Source organism: Zingiber officinale, chromosome 9A (assembly GCF_018446385.1).
Source record: "Zingiber officinale cultivar Zhangliang chromosome 9A, Zo_v1.1, whole genome shotgun sequence".
In the NCBI taxonomy this organism is placed as follows: Eukaryota; Viridiplantae; Streptophyta; class Magnoliopsida; order Zingiberales; family Zingiberaceae; genus Zingiber; species Zingiber officinale.
Genome location: NC_056002.1, coordinates 35,061,761 through 35,087,249, shown reverse-complemented (window position 1 = coordinate 35,087,249; position 25,489 = coordinate 35,061,761). Strand labels below are relative to the sequence as shown.

General features: G+C 34.9%; 1 protein-coding gene across 1 annotated transcript; it reads right to left on the bottom strand.

The window, feature by feature from the left end:
* Window positions 1-368: 368 nt before the first annotated feature.
* Window positions 369-24,203, bottom strand: LOC122020673 (truncated transcription factor CAULIFLOWER A-like). Its single transcript, XM_042578681.1, has 8 exons — window positions 24,019-24,203; window positions 2,741-2,819; window positions 1,499-1,563; window positions 1,287-1,386; window positions 1,150-1,191; window positions 969-1,010; window positions 741-859; window positions 369-619 (listed from the first exon to the last, which is right to left on the bottom strand). The coding sequence occupies exons 1-8, from the start codon at window positions 24,201-24,203 to the stop codon at window positions 508-510; spliced, it is 744 nt and encodes a 247-aa protein (XP_042434615.1). The 3' UTR covers window positions 369-507.
* Window positions 24,204-25,489: the final 1,286 nt, after the last annotated feature.

The window sequence follows — 25,489 nt, the reverse complement described above, 5'->3', positions numbered from 1 at the left end:
TCTTAGCTTAACCATTTGATTTACTCCAACCCAAAGATACTAAGAGGGATGCTTGTGCATGTGGAAGCTTAGATTATGATATTCTAACAAGAGAAATATGGGAAAATACAAAATAATTTTATTTAGTGAAACGCATTCACTGAAAAAAAAATTGATAGAGACTACAATTTTATTTTAAACAAATACAATCTAGAGTTAGGGAACCGAAGAATCCCTTGCCACCCTACTTATACACAATTCAAACTACTAACACATGGCTCATATCCATGGAAGTCAAGAAAAGGATTTGAGAATGCATATCTGATTATATGATTGCAACATTATTCATTACAGATACACTGGTACAACAGCAACAACTAATCCAAAATTTACTTATAGGATCTAGACTTGCATGAAGAGAACATGGATGGAAGTTGCTCTTTTGTCGTTGTTGCCGTAGCCGTTGCCCTTTCCCCGTTGCCATCGTCATAATATATATCACAGTATTTCCTCAAGGATGATTTGGAGCTAGCTATTCAAATGGTTGAGCATCCAGGGAGGCAATATGCTGCCATTGATCCGAGCCTGGACCTCTACAGCTTCTACCTCCCCTCCTATGGTTGCCCTTCCTTGGTAGCACCTGCCTCATCAAACAAAATTATGAAAATGATCATGGTCCGACACAGTATATCTTCCTATTTTAATTCCATGAGTATTGTAAATAATAACAATGTAAAGTTCATATAGTTGAAGATGCATACCCAATATTCAAGGTATGGTTAGCATCAGCCAACAAAAAGGGTGGAGAGGAGGAACTTGTTTGGGCTTGTTCCCAGTGTGCCTGTTGGGTGAGAGCCTTGGCCTTCTGCTTCTCTAGGATCTTGTTTAAATTAAATAAGATTTAATCTCCATGGTGTTCATAATCTATTAATGTTGTTTAAGGAGTAGAAGAATTGCATTCACTTGGGCAAAAAGGGTCACAAACTCACTTGCTTCTCCAAACTCTTGTTTTGCTCCTGTAGTGCCTTCTCCTGTAAATAAAAAAGCGATGGTTATGCACATGCATGAAGTATTATTATTAACCTAAATTTAAGCATTTTAGGCTCTTGAAGGTTCATGACAATCTTCTATTTATATATACATATATATATTGATAAAAGAATTTTTTACCTTCCTCTGAAGCTCAGTGATAGAGCCAAACACCACTTGGTTCTGCACCATATAAAGAAAATCATGGTCGATACAACTTCAGAATGTCTTGCTTAACCAACCTTTGTTTTAGCACGGGAAAAGGTCGTGTGGTTAACCTTTCTTGACCGGATATGTTTCAAAGAATTGTCTAGCTGATTTTCTAGCTGTTGGAGTTCTTTATGGCTCAAGGAATCGAGTTGCTCCCCCATTAGATGCCTGAAGCAATTATTGTTAGCAGGGTATCACTAGGTATGCCAAATTATGGAAAAACCTTAGCTCCGATCATATGTTCTGATGAAAAATCTAGATGTAACTATAACGGATCTACCTTTGGCTTTTACTTAAAACCTCAATCTTGGCCTTAAGTTTGCCATATTCTTGATGCCAGTTTCCCTGTATGGTCCTCATGAGAACATTAGCATATGAATGATTCAGACTTCCATGCTGAATATTTCACATAGAAGAACAAATATAGGAATTTCATGTAAACTAACACCATCGAGAACTTCAAACAGACATGATCATAGCAACAACAAATAATAACAACCAAGTCTTATCCTACTAGGTGAGAGACAAGATCATAGTAGAAAAGTAATCATAGGTAGTATTTTTATCTCCAATAATCAAATTATGATTTGAAAGGAAAATAAAAATCACATCAAATAGAAGAGACTTTTTTCCATTCGAGGAAATATATTTGTGATTTGGAAGACTTCATGTAACCATGGCCTGTCCTCATCAATGATAATATGTTTGGGAAAATTAGGATTTTATGAAGAAAAGGCTCGGATCACTTTAGGTTTAAGGGTTATATTTGAGGAAAAAACTTTTCTTTATATTTTTTTTTAACAATAAAGAAACTCGTGTGAAGTAGTTAGGCATGCAACTGTGTAAGTTCATTACAAGAGTTTTAAGGTTTCTGATCTATTATTATCAAAGAGATTGTTATTGTTTTGAGATGACTTCAATATATCATCAATTCATATCTTTGTTTTGTCTGCCCAAGTGATTTTTTCCTCTGGTGAGAGGATTCCCCAAGGCCTTTTTGTCCTTAGCTTTTTAGGAGAAAAATCTAAGCAACTACTTTTTTCCTAGTTACTTGTGAGGTAAGGGTGTTTGACTCATTGGAGTTTTCGATCTCTAGTAAGAAGCAATGATGAGGTGAGACCAGCCAAAGAGCATGAACCTCTTTAACTTAATAGGAGTGAAAAAGGCTTCAACAAAGTATCAAGTGTTTTCACTCAACTAAACTTTAACATGCCCACTGTAATGTCTGTGAGAAGTATAATGGAGAGAAACTAGGCAGAGGAGCATCACTGATTCAGATACTGAAGCCAATTTATGATCTAAAATATAAGCTTAAAATTGTTGCTTAATGTGGGAATTTGGAGAATGACAAAAGATCAGTATTCTGTGAAATTGCGTAGCATGAATTTAATCTAGTAAGATATAGTTGGGGTCCTAAATTCAAGATTAAAGAAAGACAGTAAATTCATGTATATGTATATAAGAACAGTTGCAAGTGTACCAAATTCTATATGATGAATGGGAAACAAGTGTTCTTACTGACCTGGCATTCAAGTTCGGATGACGTGAGTGCCTTTTCTGCATAGCAGTATTGTTCATAACGTTCAAGAATCTTTTCCATACTGCACAAGATAAGAAAAAAGAAAAAAAAAATTAGCAAATCATAACAGAATTAGCACTTATGTAATTAGGTTGTCCAAATTATAGGAGTGTGTTTCAAATTCCTAGAACTTATTCAAAATAAGATTTTCAAATTATCATTTCAATTAATCACCGGTAAAATTGACAAACAAATAACGGGAGATGTGCATTCTTCCTCATAAAATAATAAAATTATACAACAACAATAATAACAAGTCTTTATGTCACTAAGTGGAGTATGCTATATAGACTCTCATACGTCATTATGCTCGATTTCCTACTATATCCTCATCTATATTTAAATAAATTTTATCCTTCTTTATCATTGTGAATCAAGTCTTTTTTAGTCTCCCTCTTCCTCTATTAATGTGTATATTTGTCAAGATTTCACATCGTATAACTAGGAAATTTATTGGATACCTAGCACATGTTCATACAATCTTAAATATGTCTCTGATTTTTCTCAATAGGTGCAACCTTGATTTTTTCTCCAATGTTCTCATTTTTATCTTGTCCATCCTCTTATATTCATGCATCCACCTTAACATACTACTCTCATTTTTTACTCATGTACTCGCTTCATAGTCTAACATTCATATAACGTAGTAAGTCTAGTCACAATTTTATAAAACTTCTATTTAAACTTTAAAGGTACCTTACGATAACAAACTACACGCAACTCTCCTCCATTTTGACCATCTTACTTATATCCTATATAATACATCTCTATCAACTCCTCCATCCTTCTACAAAAACTCCTAGATACTTAAAGCTCTCTGATACCGTCGGTACCAACCCATACCAAGTCAGTAGGATGCACCTGCGTAGCTCAATCCCGAGCTAATCACGTCAGCATGCTTAGCCAATCTGCTGAATTGTCGAAGGGGTTGCGGTCGATTGCCCGAGCACAAAAGACCTAGCACCCGAATACTCGAGCACCTGAGCACCTAAGACTTAGATGCCGAAATGCCTTAGTTGTCGAGTGTCTGAGTGGTCACATGCCTAAGCATCCGAGTGGTCGTGCGCTCGAGTGGCCGAGTGAGTTAGGTTCTTGAGCACCCTAGTAGGTTGCTTTCCTGAGTGCTTGAGTGGGTTGTGTTCCCAAGCGCCAGAGTGGGTTGCGTTTTCGAGTGCACAAGTGGGTTGTGTTTTCGAGTGCTCGAATGGGTTGCGTTTTGGAACGCCCGAGTGAATTGTACTCTTGAGCATGCCTGAACACTGAGAACCTAAGGGTCTTTACAAAGGCCTTAGATTGTATGGTTAGGTGATAGTTGCATCTATTATGCAACAATTGCGTCAATTACAAAGGGATGAGCCCTTCAGTACAAATGAAAGAGGTGAATCCTTTGAAAAAAGGTGGGATAATTTGTTACTGTTCTCCCTCCTATATAAGGTAATGATGTCAACATTGAGAGGTACATTATTCCCGCTCTCTCGCCTATTAGTTACTCTCTTTTATGAAGTTTGACTTGAACGTTGGAGGAATTTTACCGAGGTCCACCTTGGCCCTCTTCTAACTCTCTTTTTTTGAGTGCAGGACAACAACAACCCGATAGTTACCTCTTTCTCGCTAACAACTCGTGGTTCTACAAGTGTCGTTGACCTATCCAAACTCTATGCCCATCATCAACCTATCCCAATCCTAGTCGGATCATTTCGACACAATCTGTGGGAAGTCTGAGCTAAGACGCCAAGATGGGAGATAGCTAAAGAAGCCATAAAGGAAGAGGATCTGTTGTCGAAAGAAGGGGTCCCATTTCATTATCAGAATCGGCCGCCCCTTCATAATAGATTGCCTGAATCGGCTAGTGTCAGCCATTGTAAAAGAGATCCTCTGATGGCAGTTTTTTCATGGTTCCTTCATTCTTAGGAGAATCAAGAGGGACTTCGGTTCATTAAGAGGAGTAGTCTAGGGAATCAATAGCTTGGGAACTATTTCGGGAGATTTTTGGGAGAAAACAAGCCGAGTGCTCATATATAAAAAGGAAAAATCAATCCATCGGGATACTCCTTTTACTAAAGACATCATAACAAAGGAACTATCGAGTCAATTCAACCTCTACAAATTGCAGATCCTCATTGGTGTCTTTTCTCAGGGGTTTGTAGAGGGGGAATTCTTCAGGTCCCTAGTAAAGAAATCTCCTCTTGATTATGATGATATGTTCAGGCGAGCTGAGAAGTACATCTACTTGGAAGAAGCGTAAAGAGCGAGAAGAGCTAATGTCACTACACCATCTAGAGAAAGTAAAGTGCTCACCCCACCATCTCATCAGAGGCTACCTAAATGACTTTCCAACTATGCCTTGCTTAGGACTAGGAAAAAGATCATCTAGATGCTAGAGGAAAGCCAATGAGTAATGTAGGTTGCAAGGAATGCTCGTAGAGTGGCATTATGACCTTTTTGTACCTTGCACCAAGCGTATGACTATTGTATAGAGATGTGTCATGGCTGACTGAGAAGATCCACTGAATCCTTCGAAAAAACTTGCAGGACCCCTCCTAGAGTTAGTAAGCCAACCTTAAAGCAAGAGGCCATGTCCCATGGATAATAAAGGCAAGATACTAACTCGAGATGGTGATGTGGATAGGTTTGGTCATAAGATAGGAGAGCCCGAGCAGGGAAGATTGAGAACTTACAAACAATCTGGATGGATCGATCCTCCCCACCAAAGGGCTATAAATATGATCTCGAGAGGAATGATAGATGGGGACTCCAATCGGGCTTGGAAAACTCATGCCAGAAGGCTAGACAGTTATGAGACAGTTTTTGGGCGAGCTCGAGCAAAAGAGCTTACCATCAATTTTGGACTAGCTAGTCTAGAAGGGGTCGCAATGCCTTGATGATGCACTAGTGGTTTGAACTGTCATAGCCAACTATGATGTAGCTCAGGTATTCATGGATTTAGGAAGTTCCATAAATATCCTCTTTAAGGATGTCGTTGATCGCATGCAGATGAGCTGCATCCCATATCGACATCTCTGTTTGGTTTCGCAGGGTATAAAGTTAAGCCAATGGGACAGATAAGCTTGACTCTCTCCTTGTGTGAAGAGCCATTAAGGAAGACTTGGATGACTATGTTCACTATAATGGAGGCAATCTCGTGTACAATGTGACGATAAGTGCCTTTAAAGCGGTCATCTCTCCATCCATCAAAATATCAAGTTTCCAATAGGGGAGTAGGTTGGGGAAGTATGAGGGGACTAGTCAACGACAAGAAGATGTTATGTGGAGATGGTATGCTTGGGAGTGAAAAAAGTTGGGGCGGCAAAAGGTTCCAAAGTGTAGATTTTACAAGAGGCTCCTTTAGCACAAGCAATGACCGAGTAGCAAGAGGTGCCAATTGTCCCAGGTCAATCGAAGAAGACCACTCTTGTGGCGGTTGACCTTCCGAAGGGAGTGAAGCAAGAGTTGAAAAGTTATCTTACTCAAAACTGATATATTTTTGCTTGGTAGACTTGAGAGGTAAAGGGAGTATCACAACATATCATGGAACACAAACTTAATATCCTCCTCGGAACTAAGCTTGTGAAACAGAAGAAGAGAACATTACTTTCCGCTATATCATCGATTTTATTACTCTTTTTTTTCTCTCTGAGTTAGAATAAAACATCAGAGGGGCATCGTCGGGTAACTTTTGGCTAGCCCTCTGATGCATATCAACATATGTAGGTCTAATTGTATCACGAAACAAACTTCATCAGCAACCTTAAATGAGGCGATGGATTTCTACCACATCACTCTTAGTTATAAGTAACTCGGTATCTCCTAGTTTAATAAATATTTTACTATATATAATATTGTTAAACTTAAATTTCATTATTCTATATTTAAAATCATAATTTAGAAAAATAAATAACCTTTACAAATAAGAATATTTATTTTTTCATGGAACAAGATTGTACACCTATAAATGTAAATTTGAAGTTAGTTTTATAAGAGAAAACTAAGCATGTGGGGATGCCATATTAAAGTGGAGAAATTATTTGGTTTATTGGTCTTGTAGGCCCCTCCTATCTTCAAATAAATGGTTATTTCTACATTTACATCTTTTATATCTGTATATTTGTGTCAAATTCTAATTACAATTTAGCACTCAACAAAAGAATTAATGAAATTCAATTTTGAATATTATATATTCTCAATACTCCAAATAAAGTTCTAATTACCATTTATAAATTAATTTCATAATGTTTTGAAAACAATTATAGGGTTTATTTTCATCATTTATGAAGCACTAAAAATGAAAGGGAAGACAATAATAAAATTATTACTAGGTGACCTAGTGGTTAAGAGTTTGAGTCCCGCAAATAATCTCTTGTAATACAGGGTAAGATACAATAAATGAGTTCCCAGAACCCTGTATTAGCAAGAATTTTGTGCATAGTGTTGCCCTTAATAAACACTAAAAATATTTAAATGAATAAACTATATCTTTGATTTACATTGGTACTTGAGTAGCTATGTATAATTAGGTCACTATAAGAAAACTAGTTAATAGCAACGGTATTAGCGTCACTAAATTAGTTACTGAACATTATTTCAGTTGCTAATTAGTTATAGAATTATAATTTTATCACTAATTAGCAATTAGAATAATTTTTGGTTGTTAATTCAATGACACGATTATAATTCTGTTGCTATTAACGAAAATAATAATTAACTTATTTATTTAGCAATGGAAATCAATGATGAAAATTAATTCTATCTCTAAATCAAGGATGAAAATGAATTCCATTGCTAAATCAACGACGAAATTAAATATCTATCGCTAAATCAGTGAAAGAATTAAATTTGTGTCGTTAATTTAGCGACGAATATTTAATTATGTCTCTAATTTAACAATATAAATTAATTTCATCACTAGAATAATGATGAAATTAAATATTAGTGGTAGAAATTACTAATTTAGAATCATATTAGGGTTTCTCGATTTTTTCTCTCTTCTCACTCTCTCGATCCTCTCCCTCTGATCAATCACCAATCTCCAGCGTCCAACGCAATCTCTTCTCCGATATGCGAGTAAACATCTCTCCTCTCCTCTGCATGTTGTGGTTCCAAGGCCAACTGCAACCTCACATTATACTCGCTAGGTGGGCCAGGCCCTCGCCCTGTGCTCACGACGCCAGCTGCAAGCTCAACCCTAACCTCTCACCCTTGGTCGGCTGCAAGCTAAGCCCTGATCGTGCGATTGAGAAGGCGTGGACGACCGGACAGTCATGGACGGTCGGACAACCGTGGGCAGTTAGACAGCCATGGGTAGCCGGACAATCGTGGGTAGCTGGACAGCCATGAATGGTTGGGCAGCTGTGGGTAGAAGCTACCTTTAGCTTCATACTACAAGGAAACAAATTACTTGCTTATTAATTTAATGACAAACAATTGTAGTATTCAGATACAATCTAATATTTTTATTCTATTGGTGGTGGATCACAATCAGGATTGCTTCTTATCTTGTGCTTAAGGATGTTTGGTAGAATGACTATGGACTACGGAATGCTTCCAAGTCAAGTAAACTTTAGCTACCAAAAATCTAAGAAAAGTGTCAGATGATACAAACTCTTGCTAAAGTCTTCAAGGACAATTCTTTATCTCTTCATTAGGATCTCATTTTAATTTGATGTATTATTAACTTTGACTTGATGAACACTTGTGCTGAAAAGAGTTAAGGTGTTAAGAATTCTGTGAGGGTGATTATGAAATGTATCTGTGGAGATGAGTGGAAACTGAGTAGTAGCTTTCTCACATGGAAAACAATTCAGTGATGGTCCTAAAGCTTGAGAAATTGGATAAAGTGGCATAGGAATTTCATTCATGAAAAACTTTTGTACCTGTCCCTGGGTTTTCACTTGTACTGATTGAACAAGTAAATGATGAAGGCATCTTTTAGGAAAGCAATAAATAATTTTTAATTAAAGATAGTGAAGGATATCTTCTATTCTGAGTGAGTTCTGAGATCATGGCTCGGTGTGAACTTTATGATGTGCATATAATCTATAATTACCCATATGAATTTTAGAGGAACTCCTAGGCTTGCTTCTAAAGTAATTGGTAGAATTTGTTATTGAGTTGCTTCATGGAACAACTCCAATATCAAAAGCATTGTATCAGATGCAACTAAGAGAGTTAGAAAAACTGAAGGTTCAACTATAGAAATCACTTGATAAAAGTTTTATCCATCTTAGTGTTTCTCAAATATATAGCTGTGTTGATCCTTTTGGTTAAAAAGAAGGATACAATTTTGAGGCTTTATATTGGCTATGTTGGTGTAGGAAGTACCAGACGATCAAACCTAAGTTTTGATTATGTCAAAGGGTTCAAAAGTTAAGATGTCTTGTTATCTAACAAATATGAATGAGTTTGTAGGAAAGTCTTAAGTGTTCTTAGGCAAAAGTCCTAATGGATTCTAGGCAAGTGGAAAATCCTAGGGGGAGGTAACCCTAGGTTCTAGAGGGTGGTAACCCTAGGTTATGGAAAGTCCTAGCTGCGGTTAGGCAATGAAGTCCTGGTCTGGATGATTGGGCGAAGTCTTGGTGGATCAAACACTTTGGGCGAAATCCTAGAGTAGGCGACTCTAGGTGAAAATCCTTATCGTCGCAAATCAGGTGGAAGTCTGGACGGATCGTGGAGCGGACGTTCAGAATGAAGTCCTAGAGTCTCAGACACTGAGCAAATGTCCGGACGGTTTGGAGGACCGGTCTGGCAAAAGGTAATTTCTCCTGAGAGGAGTTGGTGAAGACGCGTTCCCTGATGTGGGAACTGTAAGCGTCGGTTCGACCTAGGATTTTCGAGAAATCCGAAAGGACTGAATAGTCCGGAGATTATCAAAAGTTAAATTTCATATTATTTGCTATTATTCTAACTCTATTTTGCAGGACGACTAACATTTTTGCAAGGTCATATTTGGCCTTGTTCGGTCAACCGAACGTCCAAGTCAGTCGATCGAACAGTGGATAGGCTCTGAATCAGTTAGACTGGGTTGATTAGACCAGATAAGGTAGCGAGGAAAGTGGGATTGGTCGACCGAATGGTGGGATTAGTCAACCAAACGAAGACTTATCCAAGCAACAACATCTGGACAGGAAACCGGGCATGTTCAGTAGGTTCGGTCGACTGAACACATGGATCGATCGATCGATTAGTGTCGAGTCAAAGGCTGATCCCGAGATCAGTGGATTTGGATCAGGTCTAGCTCGACTATAAAATGGGGCTCGACTAGTAGCTTCGACACATTTATTCACAACGAATTCAAAGGCTGCTTCGACAATCGACGATCAACTACTTATTCTTTGCTGTCGGTAAATCTTGTTTTAATTATTATACTTGTACTAGTTTTTGTAAAGTGTTTCTGAACTGATAGTGGATTGCCTAACGAAAGTGATCGACGATCGCGGGTCTTGGAGTATGAGTCGTCACAGGCTTCGAACTAAGTAATTCAAAGTGTTAGCTTTGTTTGCTTTTAGTTTCTGTCTTTATTCCGCTGTGTTTTATCTGAGATTATTTTAAATGAACATAAAAACCCACGAGTGCTATTCACCCCCCTCTAGTACGCATCGATCCTATAATTGGTATCAGATCGGGGCCACTCTGAATTAGTACAACTACAATTCGAGCATTTCTTCATTGCTTTTTTGTCCGTTTTTTCAAAAAATATATTCTTACGCCTTTTTTCCGTTTTTAAATTTTTATTATAAGTTATAATTGGTCTAATAATCTCTCCTGACAAATTTTTTGATTCGTCAAATTTTTTCTCAAAATTGGTGCAACACCATTCAAGCCAGTTTTTTGCTTTATTTTCCTACTGCACTACTAATTCAAGACTAAGTCTTGGAATAAGTGTCATTGTTTTGGTCTTTGCAAGATCCTTTTTTTTATAGCTCACCAAAAAGGCCATAGCACCTCTCGTCAACCTCTTTTCTCCGGTGAAGACTTTGGATACTAGAAAAGCCAGATGGAGTACCACCTCAAAACACAAGTGGAAATGTGGATAATCATCCAGACGGGATTTACATATCCCACCGAAGATGGAGCCATCTTCTCCTACGACAAATGGGACGTACCAAACCCGCAAGAAGATTGAAGTTGATGTAAAGGCAACACAAACTCTTCAATGTGGCCTAACTAAAGAAGAGTTGAATCGGGTCGACCCCTTCAACAATACAAAGGAGTTGTAGGAAAAATTGATCGAGTTGCACGAGGGCACTTCCAACACTAAGGCAAGTAAACGAGACTTAATTTTAAATAAATTATACAATATTAAAATGCAGGATGGTGAGTTGGCAAGCCAACTCCACGCTCGGATCCAAGACCTATTCAACAGTCTCTACGTAATTGGTCAGAAGGTGGAAAATCACTATATCATAAGGTATGCCCTTAACGCATTTCCAAGGAACACTTTGTGGGCATCCATGGTGAATGTTTACAAAGTTTCTAAGAATCTGTCTCAAATTAGGTAAGATGAATTATTTTTAAAATTTGAATTGCATGAACAGACTAATGCACTTCTGCCCGAGAAAAGTATTACATTGATTGTAAGTACAAGCAAGACAAAGGAGACTAGGAAGAAGTACCAGATTGAACCCAAGTTCAAAGACAAATCGGACTCAGAAGAAGACAACGAAATTACCGCCGAATTGTCAACCTAGTTTGAAAACTATACAAAAAGAAGAAGGGATTCACTAAAAGAGATATCAAAAAGGTGATCCAGTCAAAAACAACACAACTAAACCCAAAGACCAAGCTTGACGTAACCTGCTATGGCTGCAGCAAAAAGGGACACATCAAAGCAAACTATCCAAATCAGAAGGAAACAAAGAAGCAAAGGAAGAAGAAATCACTACAAGTGATGTAGGATGAATCTTCATCAAAAGACTCCGACAATGATCTCGAACAAACAAACTTCCTCGCTCTTCTGTCCCGAGAGCAAGTCGTTGAGTCCGAAACCAAGAGCGAAATGAAATCGAGTTTGAGAGAAGCCACGAATCCATATTCATTTTTGAAGGACTTAACCACATTGTAAGTTCTTCTCAAATAGATAAGTTACATAACCTAGTAAATTATCTAATGCGTAAGCTAGCTAAATCCAACGTTCGGGTCAAGTCACTCCAAAAGGAGGTAACAATCCTTAAGGAAATGACTAACCCAAGCTCCGTGACTGAATCTGTTCAGATTGAAACTTCAACTCAAGTCCAACAACTTGAGGAAGAAAGTTCTAGCCTGAAAAGTCTAGTCAATGAACTTAGGGACTTGTTGGAATGATTCACTTTGGGTTCCAAGAACCTTGACCTAATTCTTGGAAAACAAAGAGTCATATACAATTGATTCGGACTTGAACATAAGGCTAAATATAAATTCAAATCTTATTTGTCTCCTGTTAATCGAACAAATAGCAAAATGGTCCAAGCATTGGTCCCCAAGACTAACTTGGTTAAGGATATGATCTAGGGGAAGCCAATAGAAAGATCATCTTTATTATTAAATAAATTTGTTTGATATTTGATTTACTGCTTTCCTTATACGTGCTTAGATTATGATAGAAAAGGACCTATGCTTGATCGACACTTAGCTTGTTTAGTTAGACTAAAGATTCTCATAAAGAAAGTTAAATATTTACTTTTTAAAAAGACTTTGTCTAGAAGTGGTTGTTGTTCCAATATCCAAGAAGGTCTAGTGTCTCGCCACAGTCTCGAAATCAATTATTAAAATGAATATTTAATCGACTAACTATTAAACTTTGATCTAACTCAAATGTAAATCAATCCTTAAATATTAATCTAAATTAAAGATTAAAATTAACTATCTCACAAAACCCATAAGATTCCCTGATTGATAATATAGAAAAGTGTGAGATGAATTTAGATTAAAATAAAAAATTAGTAAAATCAAAACTAACTAAATTAAATCTAACCTAAATCAAAATTAAATCTAACTTAAATTAAATTTAAACTAAACTAAATTAAATCTAACCTAAATCAAAATTAAATCTAACTTATATTAAATCTAACTCAAATCCAACGTAAATTAAATCTAACCTAAATCAAAATTAAATCTAACTTAAATTAAATCTAAACTAAACTAAGGTGGCGTTTCATTTAGAGGTTTGGGAATGAGGGAATGGATTCATTCCCGAACCTTGTATTTGGTTAATGGGAATGGAATCAAGATTTTGGAATGAAATCCAAAAACTTGGGTATGGATGAAACTCACCCCCTCCCTTGGGTTTTGATGGAATTAGAATAAGAATTAAGTTTTGGACGAAAATACCCTTAATATATTTATTCAAATTTTCTTTCATTTCACTCTCTCTTCTTGTTCTCTCTTATCATACTTTCTCTCTCCTCATTCTATCATCACATTTTCTCTCTCAACATACTTTCTCTCTCCTCATTCTCTCTCATCACACACTCTCTTTCATTATTTTCTCTCTCTTCATTCTCTCTTCATTTTTTCATCATACTTTCTCTCTCATCATTTTTTTTTCTCTTCAATCTCTCTTACCATACTCTCTTTCCATATTTGATCTCATCACACTCTTTCTCTTCATTCTCTTCCATCACACTCTCTCCTCATTCTCTCTCATCACACATTCTCTACCATTTTCTCTCTGTATTCTCTCTCATCACACACTCTCTCTCCTTATTTTCTCTCTCTTCATTCTCTCCTCATTTTTTTCATCATACTTTCTCTCTCATCATACTTTCTCTCTCGTTAATCTCTCTTACCATACTCTCTCTCCATATTTTCTCTCATCGTACTTTCTCTCTCTTCATTGTCTTCCATCACACACTCTCTCCTCATTTTCTCTCACCATACTTTCCCTCTCTTCATTTTTTCCCATCACACTTTCTCTCTCATCACATTTTCTCATCATACTTTCTCTCCTCAATCTCTCATTTTCTCTCATCACAATTTCTCTCTCTTCATTTTTCCATCACTCTTTCTCTCTCAACACACTTTCTCTCTCATCATATTTTTTCTCTTCTCAATCTCTCCTATCACACTCTCTCTCCTCATTTTTTCTCATCATACTTTCCCTCTCTTCTTTTTTCCCATCATATTTTTTCTCTCATCATATTTTCTCTCTTATTATATGTTTCTCTCACATTCAACTTTCTCTTCCATCTAATTTTTTTTTTATTTTCCTCTAAGGGTAAAAAAAAATTTATGTTCATTCAGATTGAAAATATTCAACTAATCAAACATTATTTTTAAGAATGATACCCAAGCTCATACCCATTCTCATTCCGCAATACTATGATACTCATTCCCATTCCGATTCCTAGGAGAGAAACAAATGTCACCTAAACTAAATTAAATCAAATCGAATTAACATTAAAACTTAAATTTAATCAATCTAATTAAACACAATTAACTATCTCATAATCACCCATAGGTATAATATGATTGATAACCTAGACTGAGTGAGATGAAAAATTAAGGGATTGAATCCAATCAATCTATCTGATAATCTGTGAAAAATGGATCCAAATCAAATACTTGATGTGTAGGAACATAATGATTTGGACCAATGAATGTTAGATAGTGGATGCTCTAGACACATAATTGGAGACCGATTGAAGTTCACCAAGCTAAAATTCAAAAACCTAGGGTCAGTTGCATTCGATAATGATGGAAAATTTAAGGTAATCGGAACAGATAATATCGAACTGAGTTCCGATTTTGTTATTCGAAAAGTTCTATTAATTGATAAGTTTAATTTTAACTTACTTAACATAAGTCAACTGTGTGATTCTGGATACTTATTAACGTTTTCTAACTCTGAGTGCTTAATTAAAAATATCAAAAATCCTGAAATTATACTTAGGAAAATTAGGAAAAATAATATTTACACAATTAACCTACCAACCTCCTCACTCAAGTATTTTTTGACACAACATGAGGGAACTAAATTATGATACAGAAGATTGTGTCACACTTATATTAGACTCATTTAAAAAAGGAGTCTACCTAAATTAAAAAATTTAGAAAATATAATTTGTAATGCTTGCCAACAAGGTAAACAAACTAAGTCAACCCATAAACTAACAAACCTAAATCGAACCAATTTCAATACTTGATCTCCTACACTTAGACCTATTTGATTCATACGGAGCCAAATCACTAAGTAGAAACTAATACTGTTTAGTTATAATTGATGATTACTCAAGATTTGTTTGGGTAAAATTTCTAAAATCCAAAGAAGAAACTTATGAAACCTTTAATAATTTTTGTAAATTAATAGAAAATGAAAAAGATACCAAAATTAAAAGAATTAGAAGTGACCATGGAGGGGAATTCAAAAATCATAAGTTTACTAAATTTTGTAAAACTAATGGATATAATCATGAGTTTTCATGCACTAAAACTTCTCAACAAAATGGACTAGTAGAATGAAAAAATAAAACGCTACAAGAAGCTGCTAGAACCATGTTAAATGAATATAGTCTAAGTAACCAATTTTGGGCTGAAGCAATAAACACAACATGTTATATTTAAAATAGAATGTTAATTAATAAATTTTACAATAAACCCCCTTATGAAATATATTGCAATAAAATACTCAATCTAAATTATCTAAAAGTTTTTTGATGTAAAGTACACATATTAAACACCAAAGATTATTTAGGTAAATTTACATCTAAATCTTTAACTGACATCTTCTTAGGGTATTTAACAACGAGTAGAGCTTATAGAGTTTATAACAAAATTACCCTAAAAGTTGAAAAAACAACCAATGTGATTTTTGATGAAGAAAACAACCTACCTGACTTAATCAAAGAAAATAATTAAATTTTAAGAAATACAGAAGATGATGAAATTAGACTTGAACCAAGTGAATCACAAGAACCAATTGTTAACCCTAACATAAGACTTTTAGAATAAGTTCCAATCACCCATCTGATCAAATTTTGGATGATCCAACCTTAGAAGTTCAAACTTGATCATCATATAGAAACCTAAGTCAAATAGTTCTAATTTCTAAAATTAAACCCAGAACTATGGAAGAAGCCCTATATGACCCAGACTAGATAATTGCAATGTAAAAGGAACTAGCTCAATTTGAAAGAAACCAAGTCTAGAAACTTATACCTAAACTCATAAGTAAATCCATAATTGACACTATGTGGGTATTTAGAAATAAACTAGATGATAAAGGTGAAATAGTAAGAAATAAGGCTAGACTAGTAGCAAAGACGTTTGGCCAAGTAGAAGGGTTAGATTATGATGAAACTTATGCACCCGTAGTCAGACTTGAATCCATTAGGATGCTGCTAGCCTAAATAACACATAAAGGATTCAAGTTATATCAAATGGATGTGAAGTCCGTATTTCTAAATGGGTTCATCAAAGAAGAAGTCTATGTAAATCAACCCTCAGGATTTGAAGACTTAGACCACCTAAACCATGTTTTTAGATTAAAGAAAGCTTTATATAGACTAAAACAAGCACCTAGGGCCTGGTATGAATACCTATCAACACACATAATATCTAAGGGGTTTAACCAAGGCCAAATATACCAAACCTTATTCGTCAACATCTTAGAAGAAGATATTTTTATCGTTCAAATTTATGTAGATGACATAATATTTGGTTCAACAAATACAAAATTTTTAAAAGAATTTATCAAATTAATGGAAAATAAATTTGAAATGAGCCTAGTAGGAGAACTTAACTTTTTTTTAGGTTTACAAATAAAATAAACAAAAGAAGGAATTCATATTTTTCAAACCAAATATGCTAAGGAATTAATTAAAAAATTTGGAATGAAAAATTCTAAAAATGTTAATACTCTTATGGCAACTAATGTTAAAATTGATTCTGACTCAGATGACAAATCAATAGACTTAAAATATTATAGAAGTGTAATAGGAAATGTACTTTACTTAACTGCAAGTCGACTTTATATTTTATTTACAGTAGGTATGTGTGCTAGGTACCAATCCTCTGCAAAAGAATTACACTTAACAAATATAAAAAGAATACTTAGATACATTAAAGGAACCCTAAGTATAGGACTTTGGTACTCTAGGACTAGCATATTTGACTTAGTTGGATACTCTGAGTCGGACTATGCTGGGTGTAAACTAGATAGAAAAAGTACAAGTGAAAGCTGTCAACTTCTAGGTCAGTGCCTAGTGAGCTGGTTCAATAGAAAGTAACATTGTGTTGCCTTATCTACTACTGAACCAGAGTACATAGCTATGGGGAATGTGCATCTAAACTATTATGGATAATGCACACTTTAAGAGATTATCAATTAGAATACAAAAATACAAAAATGTTAATTGATAACATAAGCTCAATCAATTTAACCCAAAATCCAATACACCATTCAAGGACTGAACACATAGAGGTTAAGCATCACTTTGTAAGGAACCGTGTAGCTAGGGGAGATATTGTACTTGACTATATTGAGTCCAAGTCCAACCTAGCAGGTATTTTCATAAAACCATTACTTGAACTTGAGTTCAGTACACTTAGAAGACAATTAGATATGTACTTAGTAGAATATATTCTAAAACTGCCAAAATCATTTCTTTTATAGTGGTACTTTTTCAAAAGTTATGATTTTTTTAAAATTATGTTCTCTTTTCAAAATCAGCTTGGTTTTAAAATTCTAAGATAAATTATTTTATTTTCATAAAAATTCCCAATTTTACTAGTATTTTCAAAAGACTGGGCTTAGCCTAGATCTTTACCCCCTAGAAAGCATGCACCTATAGGTTTCAGCTAGAGTATCTCACAAGCACACTAGGAATACCTTGCTTGTGTATGAAAAATACTTAGAATGGAGTGAGATGCATAGGATGCTGTCTGGACTTCAAAATGCTTATATTTGTGCATCAACATAAGTCTGGGCTATAAACACAAACTCAAATTGATCAAGTTAAGTTATCCTTTTTAGCCAATTAACTGGATTAAAAGTCACTTTCTTCCCTTCGGTTATACTCAAATTTTGCTTCAGGAAGGATTACGCTTCACCTTGGAGGACGATAACTTCAACGTCTAAGATGACCTAGACGAATTCGAAGATGATTTGGAGGAGGAATTTGACCTAGAAGAATTTGATGAGTATGTCTTAGAAGAAGAGGATGATGACAATGAAGAATCCAATTTTGAAAGTGGCGAGTTTGTTGAACCATTGTTGATACTTTTATGTAGGATATGGATCTTAGTGAGATACACATTTAATGAAGATGAACTATGTTCTCGTGGAGCTTTAACATCTAATTTCTGCCCTCAGAGCGTAGTATAGACGGTGAACGCATGATATCTCTGGCGTAATGGTCAGAGGTCTATTTTCAAGAATTGACGACCTGCGGTTTATCCCACCATGCGTCTGACGCCTGTGTACCTGCATGTACCTCCCTCCATATCTGTGGGGCTGGCACCAGGGAGACTATTAATGTAGCGGATCTACATTTTAACATCTGATTTCTCTAACTATGAGGTTGATGCAACTAGTTTAAACTGCACAAATTCACTTTCTTGTCTTTTTTTGAGTATGCCAATCTGAGATGGCTAAAATCAATATTCAAGATCAAGATTCTGATGAACATTTTGAGGAACCTTTAGATGATTTTACTCCTTCTGTTTGACAGACACTCCTTACCAAACCTTCTATGAGAAGCTACCTAACCAGGTAAATGATAAGATAGCAACAAAAGAGGCTAATGTCAAGCATCCTGTTTTTCTATCAAATTCTGTCGATGGTTCATGTAAGGGTTGCAATGGGGCTCATCACCTCTCCTGATAAAAGGATTCCTAAAAAAAATTATAGATCCACTATATTAACGACCTTCTTAGTACCAGTCTCACGGATATAGAGAGAGGTATATGTAAGTATACAGGCATCAGACGTATGGTGGGATAAATCCCAAGTCGTCAATTTCTGAGAATCGACTCCTGACTATTATGCCAGAGATGTCATGCGCCCACTGTCTATGCTACGCCTTGAGGACGATAAAAACATTCCTAAATCTCCTAAAGGAATAAGACGCCATCTGGAATTGAAATAATTAATGTGATAAACTCTGAAGGCCATTACAAGCTTTTGTGTCCTCAAGTTTAATTGAGGGGCCATTCTCAAGAACCTCAGATCCTTGAAACTTGCGAAATTGGTGGAGACCATAATAATGAACATTTGTCTTGTTTGTGTTTCTTTCATGCGGGTGTGAATGCAAAAGAAAATAATAGTTTAATAGCCCTTCCAAATCATTCAACTTATCATAATGCAAGATCCTGCAGCTCACAACGCTTACCTGTTAGAATGCCAATTGCTGAGGATCTTGAACTTGATAATGTTATATACATCAAGCTTGTAGTGAGGGAGTCTCATTGGATCCAGCTGATTTACTAGTAGAAGTATAGCCATTGTTAGTAGATTTTAATGATTTGGTACAAGATGATTTTTCTCCTAGGCTACCATCTGACACTACTCTAAACTCGAGGATAAATATTTTTTCAACCTAGGAGCAGGAGAATCCGAGCATATTTTTACTATTTTTAGTAATTTTTAAATTTTTTATATTTAAGGTATTTTTGATAATTTTCATTTAATTTTGTTTTGATATTTAGAGTATTTTTAATAATTTTATTGTTTATATTTTTAGATTTTGAGCCTATTTAAGATTTTTAATATATTGAGTTCGTTAATAATTTTTTTTTGTCATAATTTTTTTCCTTTCTTTATGTATTAGGGTTCGAAGTTAATATAAACAATTATCTGGGTTGATGTAAAAGAAGGTTTTGATTAATAATATGTTTTGGTAGTGACGTTATTTTTCTATTTTTAGGTATTTCTCTTCGAATCAATAGGTTATAGAAGATTGCTTCTGGTATTCATGTGTGAATCAAAAAATTCAATAGCCCGCAAAATAATTACTATTCCGTCCAGCGTTAAATGACTAGCTTTATTAATTGTATATTAGATAATAATATTTTTTTTACATAGGATGATATGATTGATCGAGTTGTACATGCGTCTTAGCCTGCTATAAAGGGAGACGAGTTACAGACTCTATGCTATAAATGATATATATTATAAGTTTGTCGGTGGAAAGAAAAATAACTCCCTCTATGACCTTGACTCTTAGGCAAAGTTGTATATGATCATGTAATAACTCTTAGGCTCAGGGTCGTTCCAACTCTTCAACTACTCAAGTGCAAATGTTAATACTAGAAAATCAAGAATTGAGGAATCAGATCACAACATTAGAGAAGTCTTGAATTAATGAGCAATCAATTAAAGATCGGGGTCAATATAATAGTAGAGTGACAAATGTAAGAATTAGTATCTCGGTTTCCATTAATGAGTTCTACTATTTTTCCAACGTCTCATGATTTTGACTCATAGGAGACTTAAGACCTGAACATTATTGATAAATAGCTTATAATAACAACATTTCTTCTGAGGTGTGTAGACTTTCAACTTTGTTTTTTTATTTGTCACTCATAAAACATGTAAAATGGTTATGTTAATTTTGATACCATATACATCTTTCTAATTGTATTACATCTTTTTAGGAATAATATAGAAATGCCAACACTTGAAAACCTGGATTCTATCACACCATCAGTAGATATACAAACTCTCATTAAGATATATTTTTTTAAAATATGTTAAACTTGTATTTATCAATTTGTATATTTTTTTGATAAGTAGTTTTAGCCTTGTGTAATCCATGTTATCCAACTAATATGTAGGTTAGTGTTAAACCTATCGCATTGTTTTTGTTTAACTGAATTTGAATCATGCATGTGCTTGTTTTTGTTATATTTATCCTATTAAACTTGTTGCAAGATGGAATGGTGAGAAGAAAGAAGTCAAAGAAGTGATCAGTGTATTTGTTTTTTAACCGAATATGATGTAATGAGACTAGAATCATTTTATTTTTTTTATGGATAAGTGTATTTGAATGTTATTTTTTGTTGAATGCAAGTTGAATATTGTGGATGCTGAATGTTGCAGATGTTGGATGTTAGTTTGCTTTGTTGAATGTTGAATGAATGTGCTTGTGATAAATAATATTGAATGTTGTGATTAATATATTATATGATTTGAATTAATTTGAAGGTGATTTATGCTAAAATTTTTGTTAAAATTAACGATGAAAATTCGTCGCTAATTTAGCGACGGCATTTTGAGTTCCGTTGTTAAATTTACTAACAAAAATTTATTTGCCTCTAAATTAGTGATATAAATTTATTTCTGTAGTTAATTTAGCGAATTAATTTCCGTCTCTCAATCAACGAATGGAGTTTTATTTCCTTTGCTAACTTTAGTGATAATATTTTAATTTTCGTCGCTAAATTTAGCAATGTAATTCAAAATAGTGACATTGAAACCGACCGATTGATTGATTAGCTAACATTGACTATCATCGAAGCATGAGTTGGTGATCCACTGGTACACAGTTGCATTTTGTTATATGTATGCACTGACATCACTAGTGGATTAGGGCGAGTTGCATCATGTTCGAGCTGAGTGGTATAAGATGCTGTTGTATTTAGTTGATGAACAACTTTACAATGCGCATTATATATCATGATTAATATATTCCTATTCAGTTTTTCCTATTAATTTTCTTGCTTTGTTTCCTGCTTCAAGCAAAGTTTTACAGGTCAATCTATTTATAATTCGAACAAGATCATGGCTAACTCAAACTCATCGACCTTTGTGGCAAGATGTCTTGTGAAATATAAACATATAGTGTTGATTTTTATAGGCCGTACGCTAAACATCGAGTATACATAAGACAAGAATATTAATATATCCACGTTCCTCTCTCAAGTTTACCTATTATCTTACCAAATACTTATCATTCTAGAGAAATAAAAAACGTAGCGGTGAAGTAACAAATGTGTACGGAATCCATTTGTGCTTTAATTCTCTGTGCACTTGTTACGGGAAATTATACTGTATAGTGCCTATGTTAACAGCTACTAACTACTGTGCCTCTTGTATTCAATAGCTGTAAAGCTTTGAATTTGGGATGAAATAATATGTTATAACCAAGTACCTTTCATAACTTTGATTAATCTAATGGTAATTAAAATTTGGAATTTAAAGCTTGAGATGTTCATCCCTTCAAAGGACTACTTTCTAAATGTCCACGATCGACGTACTAATTATCCCACAGTAAATTGTGAACTACATATAGGCTACTTAGCTTCAATAATAATGATATATTTTCTTAGGCCTCATAACTACAACTCTATCTATTCACCCTGACTTCAGAAGTAGACTAGTGTTTTGTTTCTACAGATGTCATATGATTGTTATTAAGAAGATAATTGTTATTATATCTGAATTATTTGTCTAATGATTAAATTGCTTGCAAATATTGCATTGAAAATTTTCCCTTTTCTAAATGTTACATGAACTTTTTTAGTGAAAAGACCACTCATGTTGCTTTCTTTTTAGCGTTATGGCTTTGTTGTCACTCAAACATTATTTAGTTCACCGTACTAGAGAAATTTATATTTTATTTTAGTAAGTAAAGTTATTTAGGAATTAATTAATTATATGTAAAATTAGAAGATTTGAGTCATAGTTAGACCTTTAAAAAGGACATCAATTGAATCATCTTTTGCTTAGTAATAATATTTTAATCTTTGAGTTCCTTTCTTGTTTAATTATCTTTTACATAGAAATATTTTAATTTTGGAATCATGAGATTTACTGTCTGTGAGAGATTATTCACTCTGGTGGTGCATCATTATAGTGTTGTCCAATTCTTGTGATATGCTTTATGCTTATCTTGTTATGTTAGGCTCTAACTATGTAGCATATTTGTTTTAAATGACAATTTCATTGGATATATATCTCTTTGATGAAGTGATAATCAATCTCTATATTTTGGTTTTCTCATGGAATACTAGATTGGAGGTTATAATTAAGCATGGTAATTCTAATTTATTTCCTAATAATCTTCTCTACCTATATATATTATTAATAAATATAAATATACCAAGTAGGCTACAAATGTTAACAAAAGCTACAATTCATCAGAATCATTGTTATAATGTTTTTGTGTCTGACAATTATTTCAAGTTGCCCATTTTAAAAGTTAAATTTATGATCAAGCTTACCAACCTAAGCTAAAAACAGATAACAAAGCCAACAAACCTGAATTGTCCTAAGAACAACCATAAAATGAATCTAATATTAATTATTAAGAACTCTTGAATTATGAACTAATATTGATTAGTCGTTGTAAAAGATTATATAAACAAGAGAAATCTCAGACTAAGGTCAACGAGGTTGCAGATACTAAATCAGAGAATTATGTAAGGAGAGAACAAAGGATTAAAGACAGATTCTAAATTAATATTTCTTTGACAAAAGACAAATGAGAAAGACACTAGGCCCGTTGCGACTTTTATAGTACGATATTGAGTAAAGACGATGCCTTCCTTTTGAGAATTAAAGATTGCTTATTGATAATAATAATAAATAATCAAAGTACTTATAATTCAGAGGAAAACATTTAGATTATAAAATTGAGAGTATTTAGCAAATGAGATAATGATATTATTTGAAAGCTTCGCTGATCATTTCAGCGAGAAACGCAATCTTGAAGTCGAATGGATTATAAACTTCAGGTACTAAGTTTGTTGAACCCAGCTCATCTAATGCAGGATGAATAAAGAGAAAAAACAAATTAAGATGATTAGATTATCATCCAGGAAAAGGAGAAACATGGAACGATTTGCTTCCGACGCCGTAAGGTGAAGAAGAAGTGTCAAAATGAACGGGAAAGATCGGCGAGAAGCAATTTCAAATTTTGTGGTTGCTTGCACCTTGGAAATGGTTAACTTTCACATCTGCAAATTAATTAACCTAAAAAGTGAAATTCATGAAAGCCACTAAAACCCTAGATTTAACTCGATGACAAAGAACCTTTTCTTGTCTGGTATCAATATGCATTCTTAACTACATCCCTGATCATGCATCTCCTTTTGGCTAGAAGTTAAAACTCCGAATAGGAGAAGCATCCAGCCCCCAGATCAGGGAAAAAAAACTCTTTTGGTATTTCAAACATAAAGAAGCGGCAGGAAAAAGCCAGCCGGAAAGCTCAATTTTTATTTCGTAGATGAAACAGCACAAATGAGAGTGAAATAACAAGTCAAAACGAAAGAAACCGAAGCAGCGAATGGAGGAACACGACGCGACGCACCTGGAGTCGGTGGAGTATTCGTAGAGCCTGCCTTTGGAGGAGAAGACGATGACCGCGACCTCCGCGTCGCAGAGGACGGAGATCTCGTGCGCCTTCTTGAGCAGCCCGGAGCGTCGCTTGGAGAAGGTCACTTGCCGGCTGATCTTATTCTCGATCCGCTTCAGCTGCACCCTTCCCCTTCCCATCCCGTCCCCCTCCCCTCGTCTCTCCTTCCTTTCTTCTACTCGGCCACCGCGGAAGTCGATCAGGAGCCAGAAGAAGAGCGGAGCGACCGACGGCGGCGTCGTCGAGTGGAGGAGAGGGAGAGGCATCGGTGGTTTTATAGAAACCAGGGCGGTAATGGATTCGAGGACGACCGCGTTGTCGAGCGGTGATTGGTGGGGACCGGAGGAGACATCGTACGGGTCGAACGAGGTTTTTGAAGATTTATTTAAATGGGCACGCTAATCACTTTCTGCTGTCGCTGTCTCGTCTCATTAAATTAATTAATATTACTTTTTTTTAACAAATATTATTTATTTATTCATACGCCATTCGGGTTTACGGTTAATTCGATCCTACCTGTACAGGCATTGCCCCAACCTCTCACAATGAGGTGGTGGGGCTCACACTTAAGTAGTGGGTCCCACCACCTCATTGTGAGAGGTTGGGACAGTGCCTGTATAGGTAGGGTGAAATTTACCCGGGTTTACCTACGCTTCTCTCCCCCGTGGGCCGTGGGGGAATTTCTATTTATCACCCTGTAATTTAGGTTATTACTCCTTAGTGAGCTCGACATTGAATTACTTTACAATTAACTGCTTTAATTGTGGTAAAAAATAATAGTTTTGTTAACAAGTGTAACATGCATGTTGAAGAAAGTACAAAGCCTTGAAGCACTTCTGAATTCGTTATGTTTTTATAAGCATCATCCTTTGTGTGGACATGAGCTATAGACCCGCCTTTAGCTCCAAATCGCGATAAAAATAAATGTCTTTACATGTGAAACAACTCACGAGTTGCGCGGTAGACAAATAGATTTTTGATAAAAGTTTGATAGATATTATTGTTCTTCTACATGATTGTATTAATTTCTTACTTTATCGCATCAAGAAGTGTTAGTTCAAATATGGTAAGCCAACAAGGAAGGGATAAATAGAAAAATGATAGTCTAAACTATCAAGTTGTAAAAAAATAGCTAGCTAAAAAAATGACACGATGAAATATAAATTGATTCAGCTCGTAATTGAGACCCCTCAATATTATTGAAGTGTTTTCTATCAAATTTTGAGTTGATTCACTAATTACTACTTAGTGAAGTGACTACATTAACTCTATTAGTTATGAATCATTGAGAAATAGAAAATTTGTTTGTTTTAAGATGTGAATCTACGCACACACCGCTAAATAAATCTAACTCACAAGTTGACCCCATAATAGTGGAGGATAGATTTTTAATTTCTTTTTCATGATATGTAATTTTTGCATGATT

Bases quoted from the DNA above. Each gene is read 5' to 3' on its own strand.
- LOC122020673 (XM_042578681.1), bottom strand. From the start codon at position 24,203: ATGGGAAGGGGAAGGGTGCAGCTGAAGCGGATCGAGAATAAGATCAGC. The intron at 1,192-1,286 runs GTTAACCACACG...TATATGGTGCAG, and splicing joins AACATATCCGGTCAAGAAAG to AACCAAGTGGTGTTTGGCTC. The intron at 1,011-1,149 runs GTAAAAAATTCT...TTTTATTTACAG, and splicing joins TCACTGAGCTTCAGAGGAAG to GAGAAGGCACTACAGGAGCA.